Source organism: Ovis canadensis, chromosome 18 (genome assembly GCF_042477335.2).
Source record: "Ovis canadensis isolate MfBH-ARS-UI-01 breed Bighorn chromosome 18, ARS-UI_OviCan_v2, whole genome shotgun sequence".
NCBI lineage: Eukaryota > Metazoa > Chordata > Mammalia > Artiodactyla > Bovidae > Ovis > Ovis canadensis.
Window position 1 is genome coordinate 81,607,220 of NC_091262.1, and position 18,389 is coordinate 81,625,608.

Consider the following 18,389-nt stretch of genomic DNA (forward strand, 5'->3'; position numbering starts at 1 on the left):
AATTTGTATTTCTCATTGTGGCAACTGATGTACCCCAGGTGCCTCTGTCTCCTTTGCTCTGACACCCCTCGGTCCCCAGGTCCCTGCTGCTGCTCCCTGGGTGTTACTGAGCTTGCTTTTCTCTGTCCCCACTCGCACTGTCCAGTTCTAGTCCCCTGGCGTCCGGGACCGTATCACTACACTAGCCTCTTGCCTGGTCCTCCCTGCTTCCAATTTTGCCTCTTTCCTACATTGCAACCAGAATGGTCGTTTAAAAACACAAGTAAGATTGTCATGGGACTTCCCTGGAGGTCCAGTGGCTAAGACTCTGGGCCCCCTGCATTGGGCGTCCAGGTTTAATCCCTGGTCAGGGAACTAGATCCCACATGCTACAACTAAGACCCAGCACAGCCAAATAAGTAAGTAAATGTTTTTTAAAAAACCACACACACACACACAAATAAAACTTGTCATTTCCCTGCTTGAATGACTTTTCCGTGGCTTCCCATTGCCCTTAGGATAAAAAGCTAAACTTCCTGAATATAAGTCGCTCAACTGGCCATTTGTAATTCAGCCATAACCATGTCTCCAGCTTTCTCTACTGTACTCTGCCTTTCAGTTTCTTGGGCAAACTGTGTTCTGTCTCACCCTATGGGTTTTCAGACTGTTACTCTGCTTGAAATCTCTCGCGTTGACACACCCACTGCCGTCACCTAATCCTCACAGTGGTTTCAGTCCACCTGGTTCGCACCTCTCAGTGCCGGGCCCACCACTCCCCTCTTCTCGGTCACAGCACTGAGGGCCCGGGGTGTAGCAGCAGGTTTTCCTCCCCTCCCTTTGTAAACTGTGAGCTTTCTGAGGCCAGGACCCTGTCTGTCTTTGCATCCAGACAATAATATAACACCTGGTGTATAATTGCCATGTGATAAATGTCTGTTAAGCAGGCATGACTGTGATCTCTGTCTTAAATGAAGTTTAGGATACCCTTCTTCTCAGTAATAGCCATTATACACCTTATTTAGCAGTGTTTGTAAAATGTGACTGTCCACTTAGAAGGATACTTAGAAGGATCTGTTTTTTAAAAGCCCCTTATTCTTAGCTGAAAAAGCTCTTCCAATATTGTTCTGTCATGAACATTTGCTGTTTAAATTGGTGCTGGAATTGATCTATACAGTTGGGCCCCCATATCCCCAGGTTCTGCATCTGTGGCTTAGGAGGGCTGGCTGGCTGGACCGTTTTATATGATGGTGGAGGATGGTGTCCACAGGGTCCGAGCCAGTGCCCTCAGAAGACCGAGGGACCGCTGCACCGTGCACCTCTTGTTGGTTGTTAATGCTAGAACATTAGGTATTCTGAATTACCTCCTCTTTTTTTCTCTCTAGAAAGAATGTTTTCTTATTCATTAGGATATATTAAGTTTATATCATTACAAAAAGGTTTTATGAAATGCCTAATTCTATCACAGTTCATTATATTTTTTGTTAAATTTCATTTTTGTCTTGATGTTTTCCCTCTAGGCTGAAAATCTATTGTTAGATGCTGATATGAACATTAAAATAGCTGACTTTGGTTTTAGCAATGAATTTACTGTTGGCAGTAAACTGGATACGTTTTGTGGCAGTCCTCCGTATGCGGCCCCAGAGCTCTTCCAGGGCAAGAAATACGACGGGCCAGAAGTGGACGTGTGGAGCCTCGGCGTCATTCTTTACACTCTAGTCAGCGGGTCGCTCCCCTTTGATGGGCAGAACCTAAAGGTAAATGAAGCACTTGCATCCTTGTCCTTCAGAAAGCTTAAAGGATTTTGTCGAATGATAAGAGGTAACGTGTCAGTGTTGTTTCAGTGGGGGAGTTGGGTTCTTTTTTAACCTAAAAGTTGACTTAGAGGTTTTCTTTCCTCTCTACCTCCCCAAAGGAACTGAGAGAGCGAGTATTAAGAGGGAAATACAGAATCCCTTTCTACATGTCCACAGACTGTGAAAACCTTCTCAAACGTTTCCTGGTGCTAAATCCAATAAAACGAGGCACTCTAGAGGTAATCACATAAGTGGAAATAAAGAGCAACTTTGGAGAGTCTTTAAAAGTATTTTTAGAATTTTGCTTAGTTTGTATGACGTATTGAATACTATCCTGGTTTTTTTTTTTGTTTTTTTTTTAAGCAAGATTGAGACATTTTTTAAAAGTTACCGTTTGAACCATAATTGATGAAATGTTGAGAATGAATTTACCTAAATATTGTGATTATCAGAATGCTTCCTTTATACTGCTAACGACCCAGTTCACATTTCAGCAAATCATGAAGGACAGGTGGATCAACGCAGGGCATGAGGATGATGAGCTGAAACCGTTTGTTGAACCAGAACTGGACATCTCAGACCAGAAAAGAATAGGTAATTACTCTGTGCCTGCATGCTGGTGTGTGTGCCAGTGACATACTTTTCCCTTCATTTATATGTGTACACCCAAAACGGGGATGGGCTTCCCTGATGGTTCAGTCAGTAAAGAACCTGCCTGCAGTGTAGGAGACCCAGGTTTAATCCCTGAGTCGGGAAGATCCCCTGGAGAAGGAAATGGCAAATTGCTCCACTATTCCTGCCTGGAATATCCCATGGACAGAGGAGCTTGGTGGGCTACAGTCCATGGGATCACAAGAGTGGGACACAATCCACTAAAATGGGGATAATAACGGGGATAAGTATAGATTACATGAAGCAGCTAATATGTTTTGTCATATTTAGGAAGTCATCTTCAGGCCCTGTAATAGTACTCAGTAACTGAGAAATAAGCCAGCTACCCATTTATGTTAAAACAATGTGTGATCTTTTCGGTCAGATAAAGGAAATTAGTTTACTCTGTAATGTAATGATTTCCTAACCAAAGGAAACCCGTAAACTGTATCATTCCCTTCTTTTAGATATTATGGTGGGAATGGGCTACACACAAGAAGAAATTCAGGAATCTCTTAGTAAGATGAAGTATGATGAAATCACAGCTACGTATTTATTGTTGGGGAGAAAATCTTCAGAGGTAAGTATAACCAGATAAAAATGTATAATATCCTTTTTGCAAATTATTAGCTCATGTAATAATTTGTTTTGGATTTTTTTTTTAGTGTGTATAACAATAATATTTTTAAATTTACCTTCAAATGATCTAACTCCTATGACTATTATGAGCTACTATTTTAGCTTTAAGATAATAACCTTTAATAATTTGGCTTTTGTTAAGTTAACCTATGTAGTCAGTAATAGTTTTAAAATGATGTAAAGTATCAGATGAAATAGAGCATTTTTAGTTTTTTGAAAAAGCCTAGAAGAACATAAATATCTATCCGTGTGTGAATTTTTCCAGTAGTTAGAAAAATACTTTTGCCTGAGTTTAGGGTTGTCTCTTTTGTACACTGAGGTTTTTCTCTCTAAATGAACAATTTTTAAGAGGTTTGTGTGTTACAAGAAGTTTAGTTTCATAATAAACCATTTGGGCTCGTGTTGTGGTTTGCTCTGTTCTTCTCATTTTCTCTTAGCTGGATGCTAGTGATTCCAGTTCTAGCAGCAATCTTTCACTTGCTAAGGTTAGGCCGAGCAGCGACCTCAACAACAGTACTGGCCAGTCTCCTCACCACAAAGTGCAAAGAAGTGTCTCTTCAAGCCAGAAGCAGAGGCGGTACAGTGACCATGGTAAGTAAGTTTGAGATCATTCCAGCATTTTCCAGGCCTCCCGTTAACCAAGAGGCCTCCTGACATTGCCAAGCATCCTTTTGCTTATGGCCTCCTGGGGTTAAGGTTGCTTGATTGCCCTTCCTAGCGTTTCTTGCAAAGCAGTCCGGCAGGCGCTGCAGGCTCTGATCTCCTTGGTACACTCAGTAGTCTTGGGTTGACTAAGGCCTGGCTGGGTAGAAACCTGAGCCACGTGGGAATTTATCAAGCACTTGAACTGAGAAAGTGATTTTCACTTTTGTCGAAGTTAAATTTATAAAGCCACATGTGGCCAGTGGCCACCACAATGGACAGCACAGCCCTGGAAAATGTATAGTACACCAGTTTTGCCTTAATTGGTCTAAATTTTTGACTCATGTCATTCTCAACCAAACTCTTAACTGTCCATGTGTCTAAACACCCTCACTCTTACATTTTCACCATAGAGTGAATCTTTCATGAGACTTAGGACCCAGAAGGATGCTTACCAAATGTGACAATTATTCTGCCTTCAAGGTAGCCCCGTTTGTTGGGATCCAGAGACTCTAGCAGATTGCATTTATTCACGTGTTAATTCCGTTCATTCCAGTGCACAAATTTATGTTGGCCTAGTCTTGACTTTTAAAAATACATCCTCACGTGGAACCCTCGTTCATTTCTTTGTTTAGTTCCCTTCCCTTCCCTGGGCTTTGTCCTCCTGTGTTCTTCCACCCTGAGAGTTGGCGCTTAGAACGGCGCAGAGCATCCCAGGCGTCTGCGGCCTCGGCTCTGCACCGGAAGTGATGCCTTTGCTCGGCCTCCGTTTCCCTTCCTGCTGCCAGTGCCTCTGTGCGGCTTAGGCTGAGGCAGCACACGGCGCTGATGCTGTCAGAGAGCTGTCTGCATGGCTGCTGATTTCCAGGGTGTACCTGGAGAGCTCAGAGCTTGTCTGATGCCAGAATTTTGCAGATGGCATTTGTAAATCAAGTGTTGATCTGGGTCTCAGTCTTTTGTGTTCATATTAGTTGCTAGCAAGGAGGGGTTTCTCTGTGTACTAAATACAGAGCAATTAGTGAAATGCCCATGTGTTGCTCTGAATTTAAAGAGAATTGTTCCTAAATCCTGGAAGAAACCTGGTATTAGTTTTCTCATGTCCCTAATGACTGTCTTAGTAAGTTCATTCTTCCTTAAGCAGAATCTGTCTGGATTAGTAATGCCCTTTTTCCCAGCTCAGAAGATTGTAGAGCTAAAAAGAGATCGCCAAACCCCCGTGTTGGCAATAAAGAAATAGGTCAGGATTGCTCACCAGGTCTTCTGAGGTGAAGTGGAAGTGCTCAAGACAGAATCCAGCACTCCTGGTCCCTGGTTTCGGGGGCTCAGTCCGCTCACCCACCCATTGCCGCTTGTAGTAGTGCTTTTATAGTAGTAATCATCCTACCTTCTTGGAGCCTTTAATACTAAAAAGAAACTCACAAAGGAGCATTTCAGGAAATTCTGTACATAGATTGCAGACCCAATTCCACATTCTTTTTTACTTTTTGGGGGGATGAAGATAGTGGTCAGCAATAAAAGGAGAATTGATTATGCCTCTGGCACTGTTCATGTAAGTGCTAAGATTGGGCTGGGTTCCAAGGACTAGGGTCTAGTAGAGCACATCCACTTGGCGCCAGGTGCAGCAGGCAGCCTGGCCAGTCCAGCTGCAGCCCGGCCTCCCACCCTCATCTCTCCTCACGTCCTCTAGCTCTCAACGCCGCGGACTCGTATATGCCTGCTTCTGTGAAACTGCGACAGATTTTTTGTGTGTGTGTGTGTCGTTTGGGTCACACGTGTGAACACCCCCCACCCTGCTGCCATGTGTGTGTATTTTTTCCTCCGAAGGGAGCTCGTCATCAGATTTGTAAGGGATTCTTTTATTAAAAAAAAATAAAAAAGGCTGAAGACTCACTATTCTATTAATAAATGGTATTAGGGTAGTTGGTAGTGATCAGAAAAAAAGAATGCACCCATTTCTCACATCCTATACAAGGTTGGATTCCAATTGAAATAAAGATGTAAATATATAAACAGCAGAAAAATGTTAAAAGAAAAAAAATGAGATAATTTCTTTGTAATTTGGACTTGTTAAGGACTAAAAGCCACAAAAGAAAAGACTTAAAAAACTGGACTATATAAAAGTCATATGTGGGGGACTTCCCTGGCGGTCCAGTGGTTAGTCAAGACTCTAGACACTTTCATGGTGCAGATTCAGTTCCTGGTTAGGGAACTAAGATCTGGAAAGCTGTGCAGTACACCCCACTCCACCCCTAAAAGATAAAAAAGAACAGTCACTTTTTTGTGTGATATGGAACACAGCAAGAAACACTCCTCAGCAATGAAAAGGAGGAAATTATTGATAAATACAACAATTTGGATGGATCTTGGAGGAGTTATGCTGAGTGGGGGGAAACAATCTCAGAAGGTTACATTGACCATTCACATGACATTCTTGAAATGAGGGAGTTACAGAGGTGAGAATGGATTGGCCAGGATCTAGGAAAGGGCCTTGTGGAAGGAATAGAGGTGGCTGTGACGGGCCGCCCTCGAAGCCCTTGAGACAGGACTGCTCTGTGTCTTGGCGGAGGGTGAACGCGTGAATCTGTGCATGTGGGTGAAGTGTGTAGGACTGAACACGCTGCACACGATGCAGGTGGAACCAGAGTGGCCTGAAGGAAAGAGGCCAGTGAGCTGTGTCAACAGCCATCTCCACGCACAGTCTCAAATCCTAAAATGGAAAAAAAATATATTTTCTTAATCAAAGTAATAGATGTTCAAAACAAATTGATACAGTAATCGTAAAGGTTTAGAATGTCATTGGATGTATCATGATAGTGAGAATAAAAATAAGTATTAAGGGTAGTATCATCCTACATTTGGCTGATTCTTTGTTTTATATCTTAAAATTGCCAAACTGGGAGCTTAATTGTTCTCTTCCCATAAATGAAATCAAATTTCTGTTCATTTTTAATTCATTTCCAAATAGATTTACTGTTTATATATTTATTATTTATTGGTCGCACTGAGTGGCTTGTGAGATCTTAGTTCCCCACCCAGGGATAGAACCCAAGTCCTTGGCAATGAAAGTGCAGTGTCCTAACCACTGTACCACCCGGGAATTCTCTAGGCTTACCATTTAGATTTTTGTCCAAGAGGTAGCTTTTCTGTACCCCACTTCATCCTATTTTTTTATTGATTTATTTTTCTATTGAAATATACTTGATTTGCAATGTTGTGTGAATTTCTGCTGTACAGCAGAGTGATTCTATTATGTATAAATATACACTGTTTTTTATACTCTTTTCCATTATGGTTTATCTCAGGATATTGACTACAGTTCCCTTTGCTGTACAGTAAGGCCTTGTTGTTTGCCCATCCTATGTGTATAGTCAGAGAACTGTGACGCAAACTCAAAGTCCCTCTCTTTCCCTCCCATCCATTTTTTTAATAGACCTAAGTATATAAAAATCTTTTCTCAACATAATTGTTGAGCATTTGGTGCTGTGTCTTAAGATCACCACTGGACGTTATATATAATGAGCATGCAAGTTATCTTGTTCATCTCCAAAATTCTTTGAACTCCAGATCTCCTGTGTCATCACAGTTTCTAGATGATTTCTTGCAAGACATCAGTTACTTGCCACCTGGGATGCCCCTGAGCGCCCTCCTGGGAGTGGATGCCAGCTGCAGCACCCCGCACCCCTGTCCTTCCAGTCACTTGCATGAGGAACATGCTTTCCTCTGCTTGTACTGCCTTTCCTCATCGACTCAAATTCCTGTTTATCTAGACGAGCATGAGTGCTTTAAAAAAGATGCAAGATGAAGTGTCAAGAGAAATGGCCTGTAAATCTGTACTGTTCTTTCCAAAAGGTGAAGGCATCTCTTGTACAGCAAGGGTGAGATTCACTCAGATGTGTCAGGTTGGAGCAGTTACTCTGCATGATGTGTGTGCTTACTGATCTGTCCAGGAACACCTGTGGAGGTGTTTCAGGACCACTGTATAAGCTTACTAGGTTACAAAAACCCTTTTAGAAAGTTGGGGACTAGTAAGTAAAATTTTAAAATTTAATTCATTGCATAGGTAAAGCATACATGAATGGGAATCATCTTAGAAGATTTTACTGTTTTATATTAGATGAATAGAAATCTTGGATCATCTTATAAAGTTTATTTTCATGATAAAATATAAAATTTTAAAAATATTCAGAATATAAAATACTCTGACTTTTAAAAAGTGAATTCTTTATTTTAGCTGGACCAGCTATTCCTTCAGTTGTGGCATATCCAAAAAGGAGCCAGACCAGCACTGCAGACAGTGACCTCAAGGAAGACGGAGTTCCCTGCCGGAAACCAGGCACCAGTGCTGTTGGAGGAAAGGGGGTTGCTCCAGCCAGTCCCATGCTCGGGAACGCAAGTAACCCTAACAAGGCGGATATCCCGGAACGGAAGAAGAGCTCCACTGTCCCTAGTGTAAGTGTTGTGGGACTGTATAGCCTGCCTAGGATTGTAGCATTGAAATGACACAACATTTCACTCCTCTGTTCTTATGCCCGCAAAGCCCTGCCCCCTGGGCCCCTGTGTACAGTGTCACCCTGTTGGGATCACTAGCTCTGTTGCAGATGTTTCTTATTGCACTCTATTCCACTGGATGAGATCCTCCATGTCAAGGGCTGTTTCTAGTTACTCCAAAAATGTCTGTGAGATGGAAAGACTGCATAGTCTGACAAGAAATAAATAAAACCAGTGGTGACGGTGCAGACAGGTGGTCGCAGCCTGACGGAGTCTGTCCAGGGCACTGTGGGGCCTAACTACAAGCCAGGAACATGGTGTTTGCCCAGCATGTCAGAGGGCTCTGTCAGTACAGAACCTTGACTGAGTCCTGACCTTGTGCCAGGGGCCCTGCCGAGAGCTTTGCCACGTGTCAGCTACATCTTAAGGCGAAGAAATCGAAGAAAAGTTAGGTAATTGTCCAAAATTATACTACTGACCTAAATCCATCTCTTAATTCCTGCACTTAACAAACTCTCCCTAGAGAGTAGGTAGTGTTTGTTAAATTGAATCTGTTCAGTTTCAGAAACTTTTCATGGATTGAAATGTGTTCTCTTCTGAGCTAAAAAAATAATCACTCTTCTTAGCACTCTACAGAATTTTTTTTACTTGTGATGAGAACTTCTTAGGTTTACTCTCTTAGCAACGTTCAAATACACAACACAGTATTACCAACTATAGTCAACATGCTGTATATTGCATCCTCATGACTTATAACTGGAAGACTCCAAAAGTAATTTTGACAAGAATTTGCAGAGAATGAACAATTTTAAGGATATTCTGTAATCACATTTTCCCTGAAAGTTAACAGTGACACAGCCTTCCTTCAACCCTAAAGAAACCCCAGAGTCGGGAGCCTGCACCGTGCAGCTCCCTTGTCCTGTTTGGGGAGGGGTCATACAGGAGCCCGAAGAGTCTTGTTTGCTCTGTCCGCTGACCTTGTGCTTCATCAGAATAAATGCTGTGTGGGAAGGCTTTCTATTTCGACTTCAGTCGTCATTCCATAGCCCTGCAGTTTAAATCCAGCCTTAAAGAAACTTGTTCCTTGCGTTCATAACTTCTATTCCTTGGCTGTACTCATCAGCACATCCCCCTTTTGAAAATATATCCCAAGCATTGTTAGCCGCTCATATTTATTTATAAAGGAAAAAAGTATGTTGCTTTTATTGTCTCCCATTTGTCTTCAGAGTTTCCTTATACGTGACCTGCTCATGCTGTGGTAAAGGTGGCTGCTGTTAATCTTTTTTTTAAATTCCCTGATAAAAGTTGTCCCGTGACTGTTGTTCTCCTTTTTTTTAAATTTTGGAAGTACTAACTTTTGAAAATTGATGTGAAGTTCACCTACATACAGCTAACCATTTGAAGCATTTATTCAGCGCATCTGGTACACGTTCAGCCTCTGCCTCTCTAGCTCCCAAAAACCGCAGATCGCCCTGCGCTCGTTGAGGGGTTCATTCCCAGGCCTCCCTCCCAGCCCCTGCAGCCTCCAGCCTCTCTCTCTCCCAGTAGATTGGCCTCTTCTGGACATGTCAGAGACGGGCACTTACACAGGCCTTCTGTGTCTGGCTTCTTTCACTCACCATAATATTTTCAAGTTTCATCCAAGGATTCATTCCTTTTTATATGCCACAGTTTATCTCCTTACCTGTCGATGGACATTTAGTGTGTTCCTGCCCTTTGGTTATTATAAATAATGTTGCTATAAGTGTGTACAAGTTTGTGTACCACAGCTGCACTTTTTTATATCCTTACACATTCACATGCTTGTTTCTCCACATTCTTGGTGTATTTGTTATTTTCTAGGGTTGTTGGGTTTTTTTTTTGATTGTAGCTCTCCTAGTGGATGTGAAGTGGTATCTTATTGTGGATTTGATTTGCATTTCCTAAATGACCAATGGTATTCAGCATCTTTTCATACGTTTATTGGCCATTAGTATGCCTTCGTTGGAAAACTGTCTATTCTGTCCTTTGCCCTGTGTGACATATCTGAATCTCTTGTCAAATCCAAGATCATGCAGATTTATCTGTGTTTTTTTTTTAATTTTTTCTAATAGTTTTGCAGTTTTAATTCTGATTTTTTTTATTTTTGTTTCATTTGTATATTTACCTCACAATCCTTGCTTTTTAATGTTTTAGCTTGAAATTATTACCTTTTAAAAAGCGAATTTCTCTATCTTCCTTGTTCATTTTAAATAATCCATGAGTTATTACTCTATAGATTATTGTAGCCAGCTTTTCAAAGTCACTTTGCCATAGCCATTTTTCATTATTGCAAAGAAGGTAGAGGTTGCCACCTTCATGTTCTTTTCTGACCTGGTGCCCAGTGCTGTTAATACAATGTTGTTCTTTAGTCGATAAGTCATATCCGACTCTTGTGACCCCTTGGACTGTAGCCCTTTGGGCTCCTTTGTCCATGGGATTTCCCTAGCAAGAATACTGGAGTGGGTTGCCATTTCCTTCTCCACGGTACCTTCTCAAACTTGCATCAGCACATGGATTCTTTACCACTGAGCCACCTGGAAAGCCCATTAATAATTCAGGTTTATTTAAAGACTAAGTACTCATGTTTATTTAAATGGGATTTTTTTTTCCCTGTTGTATTATGCTTACTAAATCATTTAAGACCAAAACGCCCTTTTTTTTAAATAGAGTGATATGGCATCTGGTGGAATGGCGCGGCGGAATACTTACGTTTGCAGTGAAAGAACTGCAGCTGATAGACACTCAGTAATTCAGAATGGCAAAGAAAACAGGTATGAAATTTCACTTGTTTTCAAGAAAATGTGTTTTTCCCAAGAGAAGTGGAAGGATGATATTTACTTCTTAGTTTTTATAATCGAAATTCAAATAATAGTGGTAAGTATTCTCTAATGGTAAGTTAAATTTAAATGCAGTTCTAGTGAGATCCTAGCCAAATTCCTCTCCTGGTCCAGAGCTTATTCTCCTGGCTGGCTGAGTGTGATGATTGGAAGGATTGAGTTAAACCAGGGAGCTTTCCCAGGTGAAATAGGCGGTAAGCTGCGCTTTAATGGTAGAGCTGTGAACAGGGAAATGGAGATTGCTTTGTGCACATGAATATCTTGAACCAGGACTGGAAGCGGGGAAGGATGATGGCCTGAGACAGGGAGCCACGCCTCAGGGACGAGGAGCACCAGATGGGGTGGGCGAGCCGTCTGTTACAGGTCAGCAGTGTGCCAGAAGGGCCGGGGAGACGAGTAACACTTTAAAGGTGGTCTTCACCTTAAAAGAGACACACTTGAATATCCAGAGAAATGGAGAGTTCAGTCTTCTCAATGGTTTTAATCTGGTAGAGAGGCAATCTTACGTTGAATAAGCATGATTTTAAAATACTAATAGTAATATATCAGTAAGGAATCAGATCATACAGACCCCTTTCTAGGGGTTTCAAAATAAGAACTAGAAAAGTGGGATTAAGTAGATCAGCAGCCATGCAGCAGAGTTCAGTTTGGGTGGAGAGAAAAGAGGAGAACAGTGCTTGGCAGAGCAGCTGAGTACATTCTGTGTAGAAAAGATTTCTCAGCTGGGCATGGTTTTCCTTTTTCGGTTTTGGAAGAGTAGTGTAAAACTAAATTCAGAATGATGAGATAAAGTGAGCAGAAAAGTTCTGAAATAGAAATCCATAAAAGAAATTCACATCATCATTCATTGTCCCCTGGCCTCTCAACTTGAACATTATTTCGTCAGCGCTTTCTCATGTGTAGCATCAAAATTGTTTTTCTTCTTTTTCTGACATTTACTTTCTGAAATTGCACTGTGAAGTTTCTGTTTCCTTAGATCTCACCAATCAAATGAAATGTTTGATCACTAACTTCTATAACAACCTAAACAGAAATTCTATCATTTTTCATCCTTAAAACCAGACTATTTTGGCATTCCCTTCTTCCACAGACCACTTATGTTTGAATTGACATGAAGGGAAAAGCTTGTTCTGTGAGATTACATTCATTCATTTTTTTTCAGTGACTTCTTAGAAATATTTACATCTTGGTATTCTGTCTTTGAATCCTGTCTGTGTGTGTTCTCTCCTAATAACTTGAGTAGAGCCACTGGGCTAGATAACTACAGATTAATGATTGGTATGTTTATTTTTTTAATAGTAGTCTGTTCTTTGGTAAATTTTCTTTTATTACAGTTGCTTTCTCAAATCTATCAAATTGCTTATAGTTTAGGGGCCTGAGTAGGAGATACCAATAGAAGACTTAATTAGACAGAAGTTTCTTTCTTTTTCTTTTGGCTCCACAGGAGCCAGGATTGATCCCGGGTCCCTGCAGTGAAAGCGCCGAGGCCTAACCCCTGGGTCACTGGGGAGTTCCCAGACATTTCTGTTAAGAATTTTAATCTGTAGAACTAGAAGAATGTTGTTTCATGACTATTGTTTTTTAAAAATTCTTCTAAATTGTTGAACTGCTCTCTTAGATTCCTCTTGAACTTTAGAATATACACCTCTCTGAGGTACAGAGTCAGACTTTGCTTTAAAAGGCTGTTACGACCGTGATCCCTCTCCTCCCTCGACTTGGGATTGTGCACACGGCTTCTCTGATTCTCCCTCTTGCAGCTACACAGTTCACTCCTTGGAGACAGTTTTAAGAATACTCTTGATTTCTTTGGAGTCATTACCTGGTTTCTGCCTACAGATACCTTCCTCAGTGGGGCTGCCCCCTCCTTATCCAAACCTAGGCCTCGTTGCTCTGTTGGCATCAGTCACAGTGCTCGCCTTCTGAAAGTATTGTCTTGATCTTTAGTTAAACAGTCTCCTGCCACACAAAACGGGGCACGTAATTTTAATAATACCTGGATTTTGTTTTCGTATCTTATGAATGAATTGAAAAATTATATTGGAGGTTTGAGTTCCAAACTAGTGGTCATATTTTTTTTTTACTTTCAGTTAAGGAAGACATTAAATGTGACAACTTTTCCACCCTTAAAATAGATGCTTGAGTCATAAATTATTCACAGAGCCTTCTCTGTGCGCAGAAGATTGTTGCTTTCTCCTTTCCTATAGATATATATACACACACACACATCTTATTCCTTGACTAAAATACTAGTGAGGTACCGGATGCCTGGATCTGTGTTAACTTCTGGAAGAAAGACATAAATTCCTATTTTAGCCTTTAGTATGTTCGACTTTTTTCTTAAATATGTGAGTGTTGTTACAGAAATCCAACGTAAGAATGATCACGGCTAACAAAAATTAGATGAATAAAGAAGGTTTTGTCACAGTTAACACATGTATCTTTGGGTTATATTTTTAATTCTGCTTTTGCCCAATCACTGAGTATGTTTTCCATCAGCATCCAAAATGTTTCATATTGGAATGTTCCAATATGGAGTAAAAGTCATATTAGACATATTTAAATATAAAGTCAAAAGATCAATAGGAACTTCACACAATTTGAATTTTAAGAAATAGTGCTAGTTCTTTAAATAATGATTTTTTTTCCCCTTGGACCCAGAACTGCTAAAAAATATGATACAACTACTGTTTTGTTTGTGTAAATTTTTGTGGGATAGTCTGTGGAACATAACCAGCCTTTTTGCCACATTTCTGAGGAAAAAATTTTGTCCAGCTTTCACAACAACCAACTTGATGCAGCCCATTGTGAGTTGGGGTGGTTTGTTGTAAATAGAACTTTTGTGAGTTTGTACAAACATGAAATTCCACAAACATTTCTTGAGTTTACTGATTCCTAAATTGAAGTCCTAGGCCTGCTTTGAGAGTTTTTTTTAAAAAAATCTATTTTGTTGCTTGCTTTGTAGAACTCGTGATATGACATGATTAAATTTCTAAAGAAATAATTCATTTCATTGCTTTTAAGATTATGCCCAAAATTGAATAATTTATAGTGAATATATAAATTTGCACTTCCTTTTTAAGAAGGTCTCTGACTCTAAGGAAGGTCAGTTTTTTTTTTTCAAAGTACCTCTTCACGGCGTCTTGCCTGCACTCTCCAGCCAGGGGGATAGCTCAGGGCGAACAGACTGAGCCTCTCCCTGCTCGGGATTCTGACTAAAAGCCATTTCCTCATCTGAGTCTTTGGGACTACTTATATATTCTCCGGAAAACAGGCCAGGTAACCCCTACCACCTCTTCTTCCCCTGCTTTTTTTAATGCACTTACTGATCCTAGGTCCTAATTTGGGCAAGAGAACGTCAGCTGCTGGGCAGGGGGATAAAGCATGTTGACCCTTGAGCTGCTCTGAGCAGACAGTAGAGCATAGAGGACAGTTGCGTTTATCTGTAGGGCCTCCCTGGTGGCCCAGCTGGTGAAGTTGTTTATCTGTAGCTTAGTAAAGTGAAAGTGTATGTGTCTCTGTGTGTGTGTGTCTGTCTGTCTGTGCATATTGGAAACAGCGAAGCATTTCTTCACGTTGTTGAATCACTTAAGACTCTTATGTTGAGGTGACAGAAACTCAGTCCAAACAAATTTAAGTTAAAGGGCATCTATGAATTCTTGTAACTGAAAAAGTCCTGGGATAGAGTCAGGGTTTGTCTCCTAGTTTTGCTGCGTCTACAGGAGTTCCTTGGTGGGCTCAGCAACATCAGCCTTGATGTTGTCCCATACTCAGCTCTACTCAAGCAGAAGCCCTGGGGCAGTGTTGGTTTGGCTATGGCCTGCCCATCTCTAAATCTGTCACTGGCCAGGATAGCAGGAAAATCCAGCAGGGAGTCAGCGACATGGGGAGACGGAGACCAAGAACCTATTTCTCCCAACACAGATTCAGGTGCCAAAGGGAAAAAAATGTCAGAAACAAAAAACCAAATCCATGTTTATCTTTATAAGGTGTTTGTACAGTTCTGTGACTGTATTCAAGTCACACTCACCCAAGTCAGAGGGCAGATTGTCAAGGAAAGAGGGGCGAGCAGATCTTCTTTAGTTTGTTACACAGACCTGTCTCCTTCATATTGGGGCTGCTGGGATTCCAGTGGCTTACCTCCGTAATGTGCCTTTTCAGTTACTGAATATGCTTGAGCAGCTGCTCTATCTGAGGCATACTGCTGACTGCAAAGTACCTGTCCACATAGTCTTGCACATACAATGTGGGGTCACATTGAGGCTGCAGGCTGTGTTTCCAGAGCACACAAGCAGACTGGAGTCACTGCGGTACCGTGGGGTGTGCATAGCAGGTGCCGTCACTGAATACATAGAGGGAAAGGAGTAACTCCTGGTGAGAGAGGGCACTGGTGAAGCCCTCGTGGAGGGGATAACCTCGGAGGTGGAATTTTGATGAAAAGAGAAAGATGTCAGCTCTCCAAAGAAGACTAGCTCCTGCAAAAGTTCTTTGACCTGATGCATGACCAAGAGATGGCAGGTCATCAGATGGGCCAGAAAGTTAAATTCTGGGAAGTAACAGTGGAAGGTCAAGCCTGGAGAGGTGGCAGGGGCGCAGCCAGATGGGCGCCTGAGGATGCGGCTCGGGTGCCAGGGTGAGGAGTCTGAACTTTATCCTGAAGACGCCGTGTGCTTTGCAAGGTTAAAAGCAGATAAGCAACAAGGATGAGGTCAGGTGTGTGTTTTAGGAAGTTCACAGCTGGTACGGTGGACAGACTGGAAAGTGTGAGGTTGGAGAGCAGTGAAGACAGGTGGCTGAGGTCTGGGCCTGGGAGAGACGAGGCTCTGCACAGGGCCCCTCAGGTGGGGAGGTGCAGGCCCAATGAAGTGCTGTGAGGGGTTGACACCGACCGGATGATCCAGCTGCTCTGTATGTCAGGCGTGAGAGGAAAAACCTGATGGTTTCTAGGTTTCAGGCTTTGAGAGGATTTCTGCAGAGAGGCACTGAAAGAGTACGGTCAGAATTCCAAATCCCTGATCACCCTTAACTGCTCCCTTTGAAATTCCCCGGCCATGGAGGCTGAGCAGGCATTAAGAGTGAGAAAAGCCCTGGGCCGCTGTGGCCTGTGGCTGTGCCGGCTGGGGCTGCAGGTGTGTGGCCACCGTGCGGCCCCTTCTCTGTCTGTGGGCAGCTAGCCCACTCTCCCTAGCTTTCCCGCCTTGGAAACATGGGGCTTTGTTGACCTCTTAGGAGTTGTGAGTGTTTTTATAAAGAAGTCAGTGTGCTTTGAGTAGGAATGGTTTGATAACAGGATACTTTGATAAGTACAACTAGTTCCTGCTATAGCCGTAATTTTTCTAGTCCATTTAATGTATGACAGTGTGCTTTGAGAACAGGTTGGGAGCACAGTGTACGTGTTACAGATGCACTTTGCTTTGGATGCAGACATCTTTTAAGATAAGCTTTATTTTTACACGTAGCTCGGAGATCATCATCACTCTCACATAAATATTCAGACATGTACAGTGTTACTTTCTTTTCTTTAAAGCTAATAAACTTTTAAAAATTACTGGTTTTTAAAAAGCAGATACAGATTAGCAATTGCTCCAGAATCCCCAAAATGAGTTTAAGAGATTTTTGTTCTTTGCCAGAAATGAGATGGTTTGGGGAGGAAGGTAATGTGCTTTGAACAACAGGTTGCTCTTTTTGTCACTGGTCCATCATACTGTTGTTTCTGCCTCTGCCTGAACCCAAACCCCCTCCCAGCCTGACAGAAATGTTCGCTTACGCAGCTAGCCCTGCCTCTGTTTGTAAGACATCTTCCACCTGTCGGCTGAGACATCAGAAGTCGATGTCCATGTCAGCCTCTGGGCACCCCAAGATGATGTTACCTCCAATAGACAGTGAAGGAGATAACTTCAAGGCTATGTAAGAAAAATGCACATTCCTTGTGAAACTAATGTGTACCCACTGCTTCTTAATTTTGTGCTGTGGATATTATAGTCCAAGGTTTTGTTCCAGTTGTCCACAAAGTGTCCTTCCTGTGTGTGGTTTTAGTTAAGCACATCCTGTCTCATGGTGTCCCTGGTCATCTTTGTATCTTCGTGCCTCTTCATACTATAAAGGATGTAAGAAATTCCCCTTTCTCTCCAAGTTGCTTTCAGCATGTGGAATTTTACAATACTTATGCCATTTTTGTGCTTCCAAAACTTTTTAGTTGCCTATTCTTCAGTTTCACCTGCATAGCCTTTGTTTCTTTTGTATTGGCAGGGTTCTCTGCATGTAAGCAATTTGAGAGGGAAGCAAAGGAAAAGAAGCTTGAGTTAGCTGTCCGTTGTTCTAGAATTTCCCTGCATTAATCTTGTCCTTGAAAATATGTATGTGTCGTTCCCTTCAGCTCCATAAGGTGGTGTTTCACTGTGTACTATTCCTTTGGTGCCCTTTGCCGTTTAACTTACCTTTTGCTCTTAAGCCCTATAAAATACCCCTTGGATTTGGGTTTATATACTGGTTAGCTCTACTCTATATCAAAGGTATATCATGACTATAAATGTTTGTGTGCCCTGTTTGCTACGAAGCCAGGATTTTGTGAACGAAGATGTAAGAATCTGTCATTTGCTGATCTCCTAGCACTGTTCCTGGCCAGAGAGCTCCGGTTGCTTCAACACACAGTATTAGCAGCACCACCACCCCAGATCGAGCCCGGTTCCCGAGAGGTACCGCCAGCCGTAGCACTTTCCACGGTCAGCCCCGGGAGCGGCGCACTGCCACGTACAATGGCCCACCTGCCTCGCCCAGCCTGTCCCACGAAGCCACACCGTTGTCACAGACTCGAAGCCGGGGCTCCACTAATCTTTTTAGTAAATTAACTTCCAAACTCACAAGGAGGTAAGTGCCAGGTGGTGCTGGTTGGTTGGACCAAACACAAGGGCAAAAGGAGAAGTGTTTTCCCCTCCATTATGTGAAGCCACTGCCCAGATGCTTTTCATTCTGTCTTTAGCTCACATTTTTCTGGTTTGTATATCTAACGCTGTACTTCTAAAACCTTTTAGAAGAGAAATTATAGAGCCCTGAGTCCTTTCACAACACTGAAAGTTCTCTAGCGCTTGGGAAATTGTTCCTTAATTACCATTTCTGTTAATCATACACTACTCCACATGGCGTGTGCACTGCAATTTAGCAAAACCCCAGATCAGTTGTCGTCCAGCAGCTGGTGCCCTGCAAGCTGCCACTGAGGAAGACTGTGTGGTCTGATCCCCCGTAGACGCAGAGGAGAGACACAGTGCCTCTTCTCTCATTCCATTCCAGTGTCATGGAGGAGCACCAAGTTTCTGGGAGCTTAGATCTTGAAATCGTTCTCTCT

General features: G+C 42.1%; 1 protein-coding gene across 11 annotated transcripts in view; it reads left to right on the top strand.

Annotated features, from left to right (window-relative positions):
- Nucleotides 1-18,389, top strand: part of MARK3 (microtubule affinity regulating kinase 3) — a 112,409-nt gene that overhangs the window by 85,730 nt on the left and 8,290 nt on the right. For 7 of the 11 annotated variants that reach the window (XM_069559879.1, XM_069559880.1, XM_069559882.1 and 4 more), the window contains 8 exons: nucleotides 1,497-1,733; nucleotides 1,892-2,011; nucleotides 2,267-2,366; nucleotides 2,891-3,003; nucleotides 3,500-3,653; nucleotides 7,936-8,153; nucleotides 10,881-10,984; nucleotides 17,657-17,914. In XM_069559879.1, coding sequence (XP_069415980.1) covers nucleotides 1,497-1,733; nucleotides 1,892-2,011; nucleotides 2,267-2,366; nucleotides 2,891-3,003; nucleotides 3,500-3,653; nucleotides 7,936-8,153; nucleotides 10,881-10,984; nucleotides 17,657-17,914 — 1,304 coding nt within the window. The remainder of the gene's footprint in view (nucleotides 1-1,496; nucleotides 1,734-1,891; nucleotides 2,012-2,266; nucleotides 2,367-2,890; nucleotides 3,004-3,499; nucleotides 3,654-7,935; nucleotides 8,154-10,880; nucleotides 10,985-17,656; nucleotides 17,915-18,389) is intronic. The other 4 variants (XM_069559881.1, XM_069559883.1, XM_069559884.1 and 1 more) reach the window with 1 other exon arrangement.